The 12,043-nt window shown below is 36.7% G+C and overlaps 1 protein-coding gene across 1 annotated transcript in view; it reads right to left on the bottom strand.

Annotated features, from left to right (window-relative positions):
• Positions 1-9,309: 9,309 nt before the first annotated feature.
• The window catches only part of LOC101101501 (NXPE family member 2), a gene marked incomplete at its 3' end in the record, with an annotated part of 70,174 nt that continues 67,440 nt past the window's right edge, over positions 9,310-12,043 (bottom strand). Inside the window, 3 exon segments of the mRNA XM_023238980.2 lie at positions 9,310-9,794; positions 10,361-10,451; positions 10,453-10,568. Coding sequence (XP_023094748.2) covers positions 9,310-9,794; positions 10,361-10,451; positions 10,453-10,568 — 692 coding nt within the window.

Below are 12,043 nucleotides of genomic sequence, written 5' to 3'. Positions count from 1 at the left end.
ATTTCTGGGTTCTCTATCCTTTTCTATTAATCTATGTGTCTTTTTTTGTGGCACATAGATCATACTGTTTTCATTATTACAGGTTTGTAGTGAATCTTGAAGTCTAGGATGGTGATACCTCCAGTTTTGTTCTTTTTCAAGATTGTTTTGGCTATTTGAGATCTTTTGTGATTCCATACTAGTCTTCAGATTATTCTAGTTCTGTGAAGAATATGGTTGATGTTTTGATAGGGATTGCATTAGATGTGTAGATTGCTTTGGCTAGTATGGACATTTTAACACTGTTTTCCCAATCCATAAGCATGGAATATCTTTCCATTTGTTTGTGTCATCTTCAGTTTTTTTCATGAGAGTTTTATAGTTTTCAGAGTATAGGTCTTTTATCCCCTTGGTTAAATTTAATGCTAGGTATTATATTATTTTTGGTGTAATTGTAAATGGGATTTTTTTTAATTTCTACTTCATTATTAGTGTATTGATATGCATGGATTTCTGTATGTTGATTTTGTATCCAGTGACCTCACTCTGTTCATTTATTAGTTCTAGTAGTTTTTTGGTAGAGTCTTTAGGGTTTCCTATATAGAGAAACATGTCATCTGCAAATAGTGAATACTTTACTTTTTCCTCACCAATTTGGATGCCATTTATTTCTTTTTGTTTTCTGATTGCTGTGGCTAAGACTTCCAATACTATGTTGAGTAAAAATGGTGAGAGTGGACATCTTTCTCTTGTTCCTAATCTTAGGGGGAAAGCTCTCAGTTTCTCACCATTGAGTATGTTTCCTGTGAGTTTTTTCTATATGGCCCTTAGTATGTTCAGGTATGTTCCCTCTAAATCTACTTTGTTGAGGGTTTTATTGTGAATGAATATTGTACTTTGTCAAATGCTTTTTCTGCATCTATTGAAATAATCATAGGCTTTTTATCCTTTCTCTTAAATGATGTATCACATTGATTTGCAAATACTGAACCACCCTTGCCTCCCAGAAATAAATCCCATTTGATAATGGTAAATAATTCTCTTCATGTATTGTTGGATTTTGTTTGCTAATATTTTGTTGAAGAATTTTCCATCTGTGTTCATCAAAGATCTTGGCCTGTAGTTCTCTCTTTTCTCTCTCCCTCTTTAGTGTCTTTATCTGGTTTTCCTGTAGGGGTAATGCTGGTCTCAGAGAATGAATTTGGAAGTTTTCCTTGCTCTTTTCTAGAATAGTTTGAGAAGAATAGATTTTAACTCTTCCTTAAATGTTTGGTAGAAGCAATAGCACTGCTAGGAATTTGCCCAAGGGATACAGGAGTCCTGATGCATAGGGGCACTTGTACCCCAATGTTTATAGCAGCACTTTCAACAAGAGCCAAATAATGGAAAGAGCCATAAATGTCCATCAACTGATGAAGGGGTAAAGAAGTTGTGGTTTATATATACAATAGAATACTACTTGGCAATGAGAAAGAATGAAATACGACCTTTTGTAGCAGCATGGATGGAACTGGGGGGTGTTATGCTAAGTGAAATAAGTCAGGCAGAGAAAGACAGATACTGTATGTTTTCACTCTTAGGTGGATCCTGAGAAACTTAACAGAAGATCATGGGGGAGGGGAAGAGGGAAAAAAAAGTTAGAGAGGGAGGGAGGCAAACGATAAGAGACTCTTAAAAACTGGAATAAACTGAAGGTTGATGGGGGGTGGGAAGGAGGGGAAAGAGGGTGATGGGCATTGAGGAAAGCATCAGTTGGGATGAGCACTGGGTGTTGTTTGGAAACCAATTTGACAATAAATTTCACATTAAGAAAAGAAAACAAATAATAAATGTTGGGTAGAATTCACCTGTGAAGCCATCTGGTCCTGGACTTTGACCATTACTTTAAGTTCTCTATCAGGCATATTGCTGATCTCTGTTTTGCTTTGCTATTTTGCTCTGATTTTTGTCCTCTTTTTTCATTTGGGACATGTTCCTCTGTCCCCTCATTTTGTCTAAATCTATCGGTGTCTCTGTGTTAGGAAAGTCAGCTGTATCTCCTGCTCCTGAAAATAGTGGCCTCATAAGTAAAAGCTCCTATAGTGCCCTGCAGTGCAATGTCCCCTGTTCACCAGGAACTTGACATTTCAGGGATGCCTCATGTGTGTTGTATGTATCCTATTGTTGGGGCTGAGCTGCATTTGCCTTTCTTACAGTCATCTATAATGGCTCTCTTTGCTTGTTCTGTGCTCCCAGAGCAGAGCCAACTGATTTTTAGTGTCCAGTTGTTAAGCTCCACTGATTGCCCTTCTTGTTTTCAAAGCCAACAAGGGGTATTTGTCTTTACAGTGTGGGTCCTTGACCCTGGGGTGCCGGCATGGGGATCTGCTCCTCTCCCTTCTCTGCACATGGGGCATCCCTCCCTCCCATGGGTAGTCCTGAAGGTTTGTCTCCTGATGGCGTCTCCACCCTTTCTACCCTCTTTGATGTAGCCATTTCTCTACATTTATCTGTACAGAGTCTGTCCTGCCAATCTTCAGATCATTTTAAGGTTTATTTACACCGATGTGGCTCTTACCTAGTTGTGTTCATGGGGACAAAGTGAGCCCAGGATCCTCCTACTCCACCATCTTCCCTGGAAGTCCTTCTTGACTAATATTCAGTTAACAGTTTGATCTTTCTGAACATGTTTTTACATTATTACAGTGTTTTGTTTGTATGTGTTAAACTAATATTCTATTGGTTTCTATTTGATTTTCTATGCTCACTATGGAACAAAGACTTAAGAATAGATTATTAAAAGTAAAGGTAGTGATAAAATTAGTAACATAAATACTTAAGTAATTTTTAAACATAAAGTAAAGAGCTTCTTTTTAAATATCTGTGAATGTGGTGATTTTATGCAATTAAGTAAAAAAAGTATACAAAGGCAATATAGCCATGAATCTCTGGTAATTAAATTTTATGGCATCAATAATCTATTTGTCCTTTGGGTACTATTTTTTATGAGATTTTGTCAAATATGCAGTAGAAGAAAAATATTTGATGTCTATGTTTCCTTCATATCTGTCAATGGACTCTGGCCCAAGAGTTGGCATATGGTCCAGGCTTGACAATCAAGGTCCGTTATCCCCTTGGCTATTGGCACTGGTTCCAACATGGACATGTAACCCAAACTGGGACAACCAGAGTCTTCTCTGTTTTCTATTTATATGTATACACTAGGAGAGGGTCTCTGGGATTACAACTCACAAGGACATGTTACCTTTTTCAGCTGTCACATGTAAAGATCCCACCTGAAAATGAAACCAACACAGAAACACAGAGCCAAAAGATGGCAAGGGGGAGACAGAGAACTAACATTGTACTTTAAGCATCTGGATGCAACACCCCTCAACTTTTCTGCCCTCTCTGTACTTTCCAGTTATGAGTTAATACATTCCTTCCCACCCCTCGTTAAGGAGTTTGAGGTGGATTTCTATCACCTGTAAAAAAAAAAATGTTCTGTTTAACACAAAAGTGGAGAGCCATCAAAGATTTTATACTTGGCATACAAAGCACAGTCCTCTCTCTGCTAAAGCAATGTGCTTTTCTCTAGGACAAGAACAAAATATTGCCTTCCAGTATGAATTTGATGAATTCTATCAGTAAAGTCAAAGGAAAAGCTAGAATTACCAAGCTATCACTCAGTATTGCATTCCTCATAAAGAGAAAAGGTACAAGTCAAACCACTGATAAGTTTATAAAGCCAGTCATGAGTTAATGACAAACATGGTTAGAGCTAAATCCGAATGAACTACTGACAAAATTCTTTCATCAAATGATACTGCTGTACAAACATTATGTCAGTAGCATACAGTGTAAATTGAAAGGTGTGTACTAGACGCATTTTGCTTTGTGGTAGGTTGATGTAGAGTATGAAAAAGTTCTTGGCATCTGTACACATTGATAAGAGATGGAAGCACTTGATGACTTTTTGCTTCTGGTTGTCATTGAAAACTCCTGCTCTAGAGGGGGAATTTTCATGAGCATTATTTTGTGAACTATGGTGTCGAATGGAAAGGAACACTGGGATTATTCCTAATGGAGCAGCAGCTACGTGTGCAGCATGCCATACCTGAAGCCACTTGACTTGCTCTGTTATTAAAGGAAGAGTTTTTAAAAACCGTGCTTCCTAATGTTGATTTGTTATGGAAGAAGGTAAGGAATTCAAGTCATTATTGGTTACTGAGCAACTGACACAAATTGATTTCAGCAGGTTGGGCAAAAAAAAAAAAAATTAAATACTCTTGATTCTCACATTAAAGTTTATTTGCTATGAAAGGAAAAGAACATATATCAGGAATTTGTGTGGTAAAAAAAAATAACATGAAATTTACCATCTTAACCATTTTTAAATTTACAGTGCAGTAGCATTAGATATATTCACTTTGTTGTGCAATTGATCTCTAGAACTTCTGTCTTGCAACACTAATACTCTATACCCACTAAACATTAATATCCCCCTCCTCAACATTTGGTATTTGCTTTTCTACTTTGTTTTTATGATTTTGACTATTTTAGAAACTTTGTATGATTGGAATCATACAATATTTATCCTTTATTGACTGGCTTATTTCCCTTAGAAGTCCTCAACATTTATCCACATAGCATGTGACAGAATCCCTTTTTAGAGATGGTATTGTATTACAGTGTATGTGTATACCCTGTTTTCTTTATCTGTGCATATGTTGATGAACATCGGGTTGTTGCCCTGTCTTTACTATCATGAACAATACTGCAGTGGACATGAAAGTGTATATTATCTCCTTAAAACCTGATTTTAGTTCTTTGGGATGTATACCCAGAAGTAGAATTTTTGGGTCATATGGTAGTTCTAGTTTTAACTCTTTGAGGATCCCCCATATGGTTTTCCATAATAGCTGTATCAGTTTACACTCACACTAACAGTACACAAGTGTTCTAATGTCTCCACATCTTCACTAATACTATTTTCTGTTCTTAGGATAGTGGCCATCCTGGTGTGTGAGGTGATTATCTCATTGCGTGTGTGTGTAATTTTTTAATTTTTTTATTAAAATTTTTTTAATGTTTATTTATTTTTGAGAGAGAGAGAGAGTACGTATGTTGGAGGGGCAGAGAGAGAGAGGGAGACATAGAATCCAAAGCAGGCTCCAGGGTCCAAGCTGTCAGCACAGAGCCAGATGCGTGCTTGAACCCACAAACCATGAGATCATGACCTCAGCTGAAGTTGGATACTTAACCAGCTGAGCTACCCAGGTGCCCCTCTTCAATTTATTTCAACAATGTTTTATATTGCAAGTGTACAAGTGTTTCACCTCCTTGGTTAAACTTATTCCAAAGTATTTCATTATTTTTGATGCTATGGAAAATGGGACTGTTGATTTTCAGAGTTTCATAGTTAGGTATAGATATGCAACTGATTTTTACGTGTTGATTTTGTGTCCTGCAACTTAGTAAATTTATTAGTTCTAAGAATTCTGTTGTGGAATCTTTAGGATTTTTTTAAAAAAAGATAGTATCATCTGCAAACATATAATTTTACTTCTTTTCCAATTTGCCCCTTATTTCTTTTTCTCATATAATTGCTCTGGCTAGAACTTCCAGTCCTATGTTACATAGTAGTGGTGAATGTGCTACAAGCCCTTGCTTTCTCCTGATCTTGGAGGAAAAGCTTGCAGACTTTCCCTATTGAATATGATGATAGCTGTGGGCTTTTGATATACAGACTTTATTATTTTGAGGTAGTTTTCTTCTATTCCTAGTTTGTCAGATGTTTTTCTCACAAAAGGACATAGAATTTTCTCAGATGTTTTGTTCTGCGTTGACTAAGACTGTGGCTTTTGACCTTTATTTTGTCAATGTAGTGTATTACACTGATTTTTAATAAGCTGAGCTATCCTTGTTTCCAGATATAAATTCCACTTGTTCATGACATACAATCCTTTCAATATGCTGATGAATTCACTTTATTAGTATCTTGTTTAGGATTTGTGCATTAATATTCATCAGGGATAGTGATATGTAGTTTTCTTTTTGTGCCTTTGTGTGGTTTTAGTATTGGAGTAATGCTGGCTTCCCAGAATGAGTTAGTCAGTGTTCCCGTCTTCTATTCTTTGTAAGATTTTGGGATGGATTGGTGTTAATTATTCTTTAAATGTTATATAGAATTCTCCAGTGAAGCCATCTGGTTTGGGACTTTTCTTTTTGGGGGAGGTTTTTTTTGATTACTGCTTCAATAAACTCCTTGTATTAAATGTAATTATATATATTTCTAAATGTATTCCTGAGTCAGTCTTGGTAGGTTATATGGTTCTAGGAATTTTTCCATATTTTCTGGGTTGTCCAATTTGTTGTCCTATCCAGTTTTTCAGCACCATTTTTTTTTAATTTTTTTTTCAGCGTTTTTATTTATTTTGGGGACAGAGAGAGACAGAGCATGAACGGGGGAGGGGCAGAGAGAGAGGGAGACACAGTATCGGAAACAGGCTCCAGGCTCCGAGCCATCAGCCCAGAGCCTGATGCGGGCTCGAACTCACGGACCGCGAGATCGTGACCTGGCTGAAGTCGGACGCTTAACCGACTGCGCCACCCAGGCGCCCCAGCACCATTTATTGAAAAGACTCCTTGGTGCTATTTTTGCTGAATCCCAGAAGTTTTGATATGTTGTGTTTTTCTTTTCACTTGTCTCCAAATATTTTCTAAATTGTATTTATTCTTTGACCTATCGATAAAGAATGCAGTGTTTAATTTCCACATATTTGTATTTTTCTGTTTTCCTTATGCTAATGATTTCTAGTTTCATTCCATTGTGTACATCCATTGTGTATACTTCTTTCTTCTGAAAGAAGCCTGATAATTCCAGTCAGGAGCCTTTTTACCATTTCAAATGGCTTACTCAAGTCTTACACATTAGCAATATAGTCGATATCTGCAGTGACCTGAAACCATCGCTTCAAGGCCAAAACATTATAAAATATGTAGACACCAGAATTTCTCTAAAAAACTGAGCCAGAAGTAAATGACTTAAAAGTCAAGACCTTAACACTTAACATTTGATTATTTTACTCATCATAAAATTAATAAAATACCACTGACTTATTTTTAAAATACATCCAAATACAACAAAACTTAAAAAACTCTCCAGAGACCAATGAAAGCAAATACTGTGCTGTCATTATAGTGCCACTAGGTACTCGTGTCTGTTGAACACTTGAAATGTGATTGTTGCAACCAAGGAGCTCATTTTTCACTTAAACAGTCACATGTGACTTACAGCAATTCTGTTGTACGATGCAGCTCTGGAACGAGAAAAATAATAGATTCTCATTATTTTATACTAATGATCACATTTGCATTAGAGAATGTGAGATGGGGTGGAAAGCATGTTGTAGAGTGACATAGACAAACTTTAGTGTATTCAGAGAAGAGCCATGGTAAGAAAACTAGAAACTTCGTTGTATTAGAACTAGAATGAAGAAATTTGAAGTGGCCTTGGAGGGAAAATGCTAACTCATGTAAGCAGGTAAGTTTGCAGTACATGGAAGAATGCATTTATCTTGAAGCTTTCCTTTAGGGGCTCCTGGCATCCTCGCTCAGTAGAGCATGTGACTCTTGATCCTGGGGTTGTGAGTTCAAGCCCAAGTTTGGTCTTAGAGATTACTTAAAAAAAAATCTTTTTTTAAAAAAAGTTTTCTTTAAAAACAAATAGAACTAGTGGGTAAGTTTGATACAAGAAAGAGCTTTCTATGTGTGTTCCTTTGGGGAGAAGATCCCAGTCCTAACCTGTGTGATTGGGCTATGGCATTAATGCTATAAAGTATTGTAGTTTCACTTCCTCTCACTAAGAAACACATTTCAAATGTGGAGTAAACAACAGTTCCACTCTTGAGACCTTGAACATGTTAATGGGAAAAGTGCATAGTTTAATGCTGAAAGGAATATTTAGAGACATTTATAAAGTCATTTTGGGTCCTCTGGAGGGTATCTCACCTCATAATTTTGGGGTCAGCAGGAAGCCGGGTTTCAGGATCTGTATGTTGACTGGATACTTGGTTTCTCTCAATGCATTGATGGGTGTTTGTGATCTCCGATTCTTACTGGAATTTAAAGAACAACTGGTTACCAAATTCCATTTTCTCTAAACTTAAATTATTTAGACTCTTCGTTTCTGGGCAATGCATTTCTTACAATTAAATTATGAATGATCTTTTCTGTCCTCACACTAAGCACTAGAGACATTCCTTTCAACTTTGGTTTTCTCTTCATCGCAGTATTATTCACAATTGCCAAAAAGTAGAAACAACCCAAGTGTTAATTGATAGATGGTGGATAAACAAAGTGTGTGTACGTATACAATGAAATATTATTCAGCCTTAAAAAAGGAAATTCTTACATAGGCAACAACATAGATAAAACTTGACATTATGTCAAGCGAAATAAGCAGATACAAAAGACAAATACTGTATAATTCCACTTTATGAGCTATACATAGAACATTCTAATTGATAGAGACATTAGAATGGTGGTTGCCAGGTCCTGGGGATAACAGAGAATGAGGGGTTAGTTTATGGGCATAGAGTTTTTGTTTGGGATGATGAAAGGTTCTGGAGCTAGATCATGATAATGTTTGTATAACAGTATGAATGTGAATGTATCTGAATTGCACAGCCACTGAATTGTACACTTAAAAATTGTTTAAATGGGGATACCGGGGTGGCTTGGTCAGTTGAGCATCCAACTTCAGCTCAGGTCATGATCTCACAGTTTGTGAGTTCAAGTCCCACGTTGGGCTTGCTGCTGTCGGCTCAGAGGCCACTTTGGATCCTCTGTATCCCTCTCTTTCTGCTCCTCCCTGCTCACGTGCATTTTCTCTCTCTCTCTCTCTCTCTCAAAAATGAATAAACATTGTAAAAAATGTTTCAATGGTAATTTTTATGTTCTGTATATTCTGTATTACATTAATTTGTTTTAATTTCATTTCTTTATTCTTGAATTAAATTGTCCTGGTAGTCTAAGTTAGGTCATCTATAGAGAATAGCTAGTACTGTTTTTCTGTATTTTTCCTCTAGCAAATAGAGTATAAGGACATGTTAATATGATTTCAGGGTGCCTGGGTGGCTCAGTTGGTTGAGCGTCTAACTTTGGCTCAGGTCATGATCTCAGTGTGTGAGTTCAAGCCCCACGTCAGGCTCTGTGCTGAGAGCTTGCTCAGAGCCTGGAGCCTGCTCCAGATTCTGTCTCCCTTTCTCTGTGTCCCTGCCCCATTCACACTCTGTCTCTGTCTCTCTCAAAAATAAACATTTTTTTAATTAAAAAAAAAAATAAAATGTTAATAAGATTTCCAGTCACATAATCAGGTGGATGAGCATTATTAGCACCGTATGCAATAGTCCTCTCCCAAACATCAATAATACCCGCATCGAAATCCACAAAAACATCCTTCACAATAAGATTTTTAATACAACCATGGAAATCACTAATCATCTCTGGTATTTTCAGTTTTAAGATCAACTTGGTCTCTGGGCTTTGTGAGAGTGGACATTCAATGGCCTTTTGAACATTAATGGCCCTGTGAATGAAAATTTTGACAGGAGAAGGTCTGAGGTGCTGGCCAGGGGTAATGACAATGGCTGTGTCATTGTCTCTAGCTGCTTGATCAATTTTCCTTGGGATATAGTTTTCATTACCAAACAGATGTTTGGTAATACATGGAGGACCATGCTTTTTCCACTGAATCAAAATATGTCCTGTGGCCTCCAGAAGTATACATGTTTTAAAGACCCCAATTCCATGATGATCAAAATATTTTAAGGCTGATGGAAAACAAATCAATAATTCTTTGTAACTAAATGAAATTATATAATTTTTAAATGTACATATTAGTAAAATTCTAACCACGATAATTTCTAATGATAATAGCATTACTGCTAAGGGAAAGAAAAGAACTTCACCAGATGCATTAAAATCTTAACAAAATGTGTGTAGAAAGAGGAAGAAAAACGCTAGTATTTATGAATGAAAAAATAAAATTTGACTTTTAGTTAAAAACCCAAATCCAGGGGCGCCTGGGTGGCGCAGTCGGTTAAGCATCCGACTTCAGCCAGGTCACGATCTCGCGGTCCGTGAGTTCCAGCCCCACGTCGGGCTCTGGGCTGATGGCTCAGAGCCTGGAGCCTGTTCCCGATTCTGTGTCTCCCTCTCTCTCTGCCCCTCGCCCGTTCATGCTCTGTCTCTCTCTGTCCCAAAAATGAATAAACGTTGAAAAAAAAAATAGAAAAAAATAAAAACTCAAATCCAAATGTTTAGCAAATTAAAAAAACAAACATTATTTTATAAGAAACTCATAAATCAACTGTAATTTCAAAATAAAAATACATACTTGTCACCACTTTTTGTAAGTAGGAAACCCATTGATGCAGTGTTGAATCTTCAATGAGGAAATTAAGTTTTCTCTTCAAGCAGTCATTTTTAATTTGTGGTTAACTTGCTCTATTTACAAAATGCTGTAATCCATCTTCTTTTCACAGTATGACCACTGGGGAAAAGAGTCTTTGTTTCAGTCTGACTTTTTCCTATGTTCTCACTCTCTGGCAATAAAAATACATGCAGTAAACAATTTTTATTACCACAAATTATTTTTGAAACAAATTCCTCATTTTCTCCCTTCTTTTTCTGTTTTCTCTCCACCCTTCTCTATTTATTCTCTCCTCTCTTCAACAAATATTTTTTTAACAAGATCGTGTTAAAGGATGAATTAAAAGTCTCACTTTTGAATAATCTCACTAAGGAATGGTTTGTCCTGGAGTAGGGATAATTTTTCTTGTGCCTTTGCAGTGTTTTCCTCAGGCTTTATTTACCTAGTCCCCCAAGGTACTCAACAGCTAGCCAAATAAGGAGGAAATAAGTGGCCATGAAATAGCTGGCCTCAGTAACTCAGCTAAACATTGTACGAATAACATTGACCTTGGTAAATTGTGAAATTTCCCCTCAAACTCTTCTTCTCCGTGGAGAAACCTTGCACATGTTTATGAAATGATGTCACACACATGGTTTATTTTGTGTGCACCAGAATCCGGTTCTCAGGTTAAAATTTCAGTGTTGGGCCCAGGCTGAACATCTTATCAGTGCGGTCTGATAAATGTAGAAAAAGGGAGGGCTGATAGCTCCTTATTCTGAATACTTCACTTTAAAAGTAGCCTCAGCTGTATTCATTGACTCACATCATGCTTTGACCCAGGTAAGACTCGGGCCATTTAAACAAATACCATTGAAGTATAGTTGATATAAAATGTTATATTAGTTTCAAGTGTACAACATAGTGATTCCACAATTCTGTGCATTACTTAGTTCTCACTACAATAACTATAGTCGTCATCTGTCACCATACAACATTGGTACAGTATTATTGATTATATTGCCTGTGATGTACTTTTCATCCCCATGACTTACTTACTTTATAACTGGAAGTTTGTACCTCTGAATACCCTTCACCTATTTGATCCATCTCCCCAGCTGTATATACCTCTGGCAGCAAACACTTTGTTCTCAGAGTCTGTTCCTGGTTTTCTGGGTTTTTTATTTTTATTTTTTATTTTTAGATTCCACACAAAGGAGAAATCCTATGGTCTTTGTCTTTCTGACTTATCTCATTTAACACAATACCCTCTAGGTCCATCCATTTTGTTGCAAATGGCAAGATCCCACTCTTTATAAGGCCTAGTATGCTCCATTGTGTTTATATATACTGCAACTCTGTTGCCATTCATCTATTGATGGACACCTAGGTTGCTTTCCTATCTTGGCTATTATAAATACTGCAATAAACACAGCAGTGCATATATCTTTTTCAGTTAGTGTTTTTGGTTTCTCTGCATAAATAATCAGTAATTAAATTACTGGATTGCATAGTATTTCTATTTTTAATTTTTTGATGAACCTGCATACTTCTTTTCCACAGTGGCTGCACCAATTTACATTCCCACAAACAGTGTACAAGTGTTCCCTTTCATCCGCAGCCTCATCAAAGTTTGTTATTTCTTGTCTTTCTGATTCTAGCCATTTT

Source organism: Felis catus, chromosome D1 (genome assembly GCF_018350175.1).
Source record: "Felis catus isolate Fca126 chromosome D1, F.catus_Fca126_mat1.0, whole genome shotgun sequence".
Taxonomy (NCBI): domain Eukaryota; kingdom Metazoa; phylum Chordata; class Mammalia; order Carnivora; family Felidae; genus Felis; species Felis catus.
This window is presented reverse-complemented; position numbering and strand designations above follow the sequence as displayed.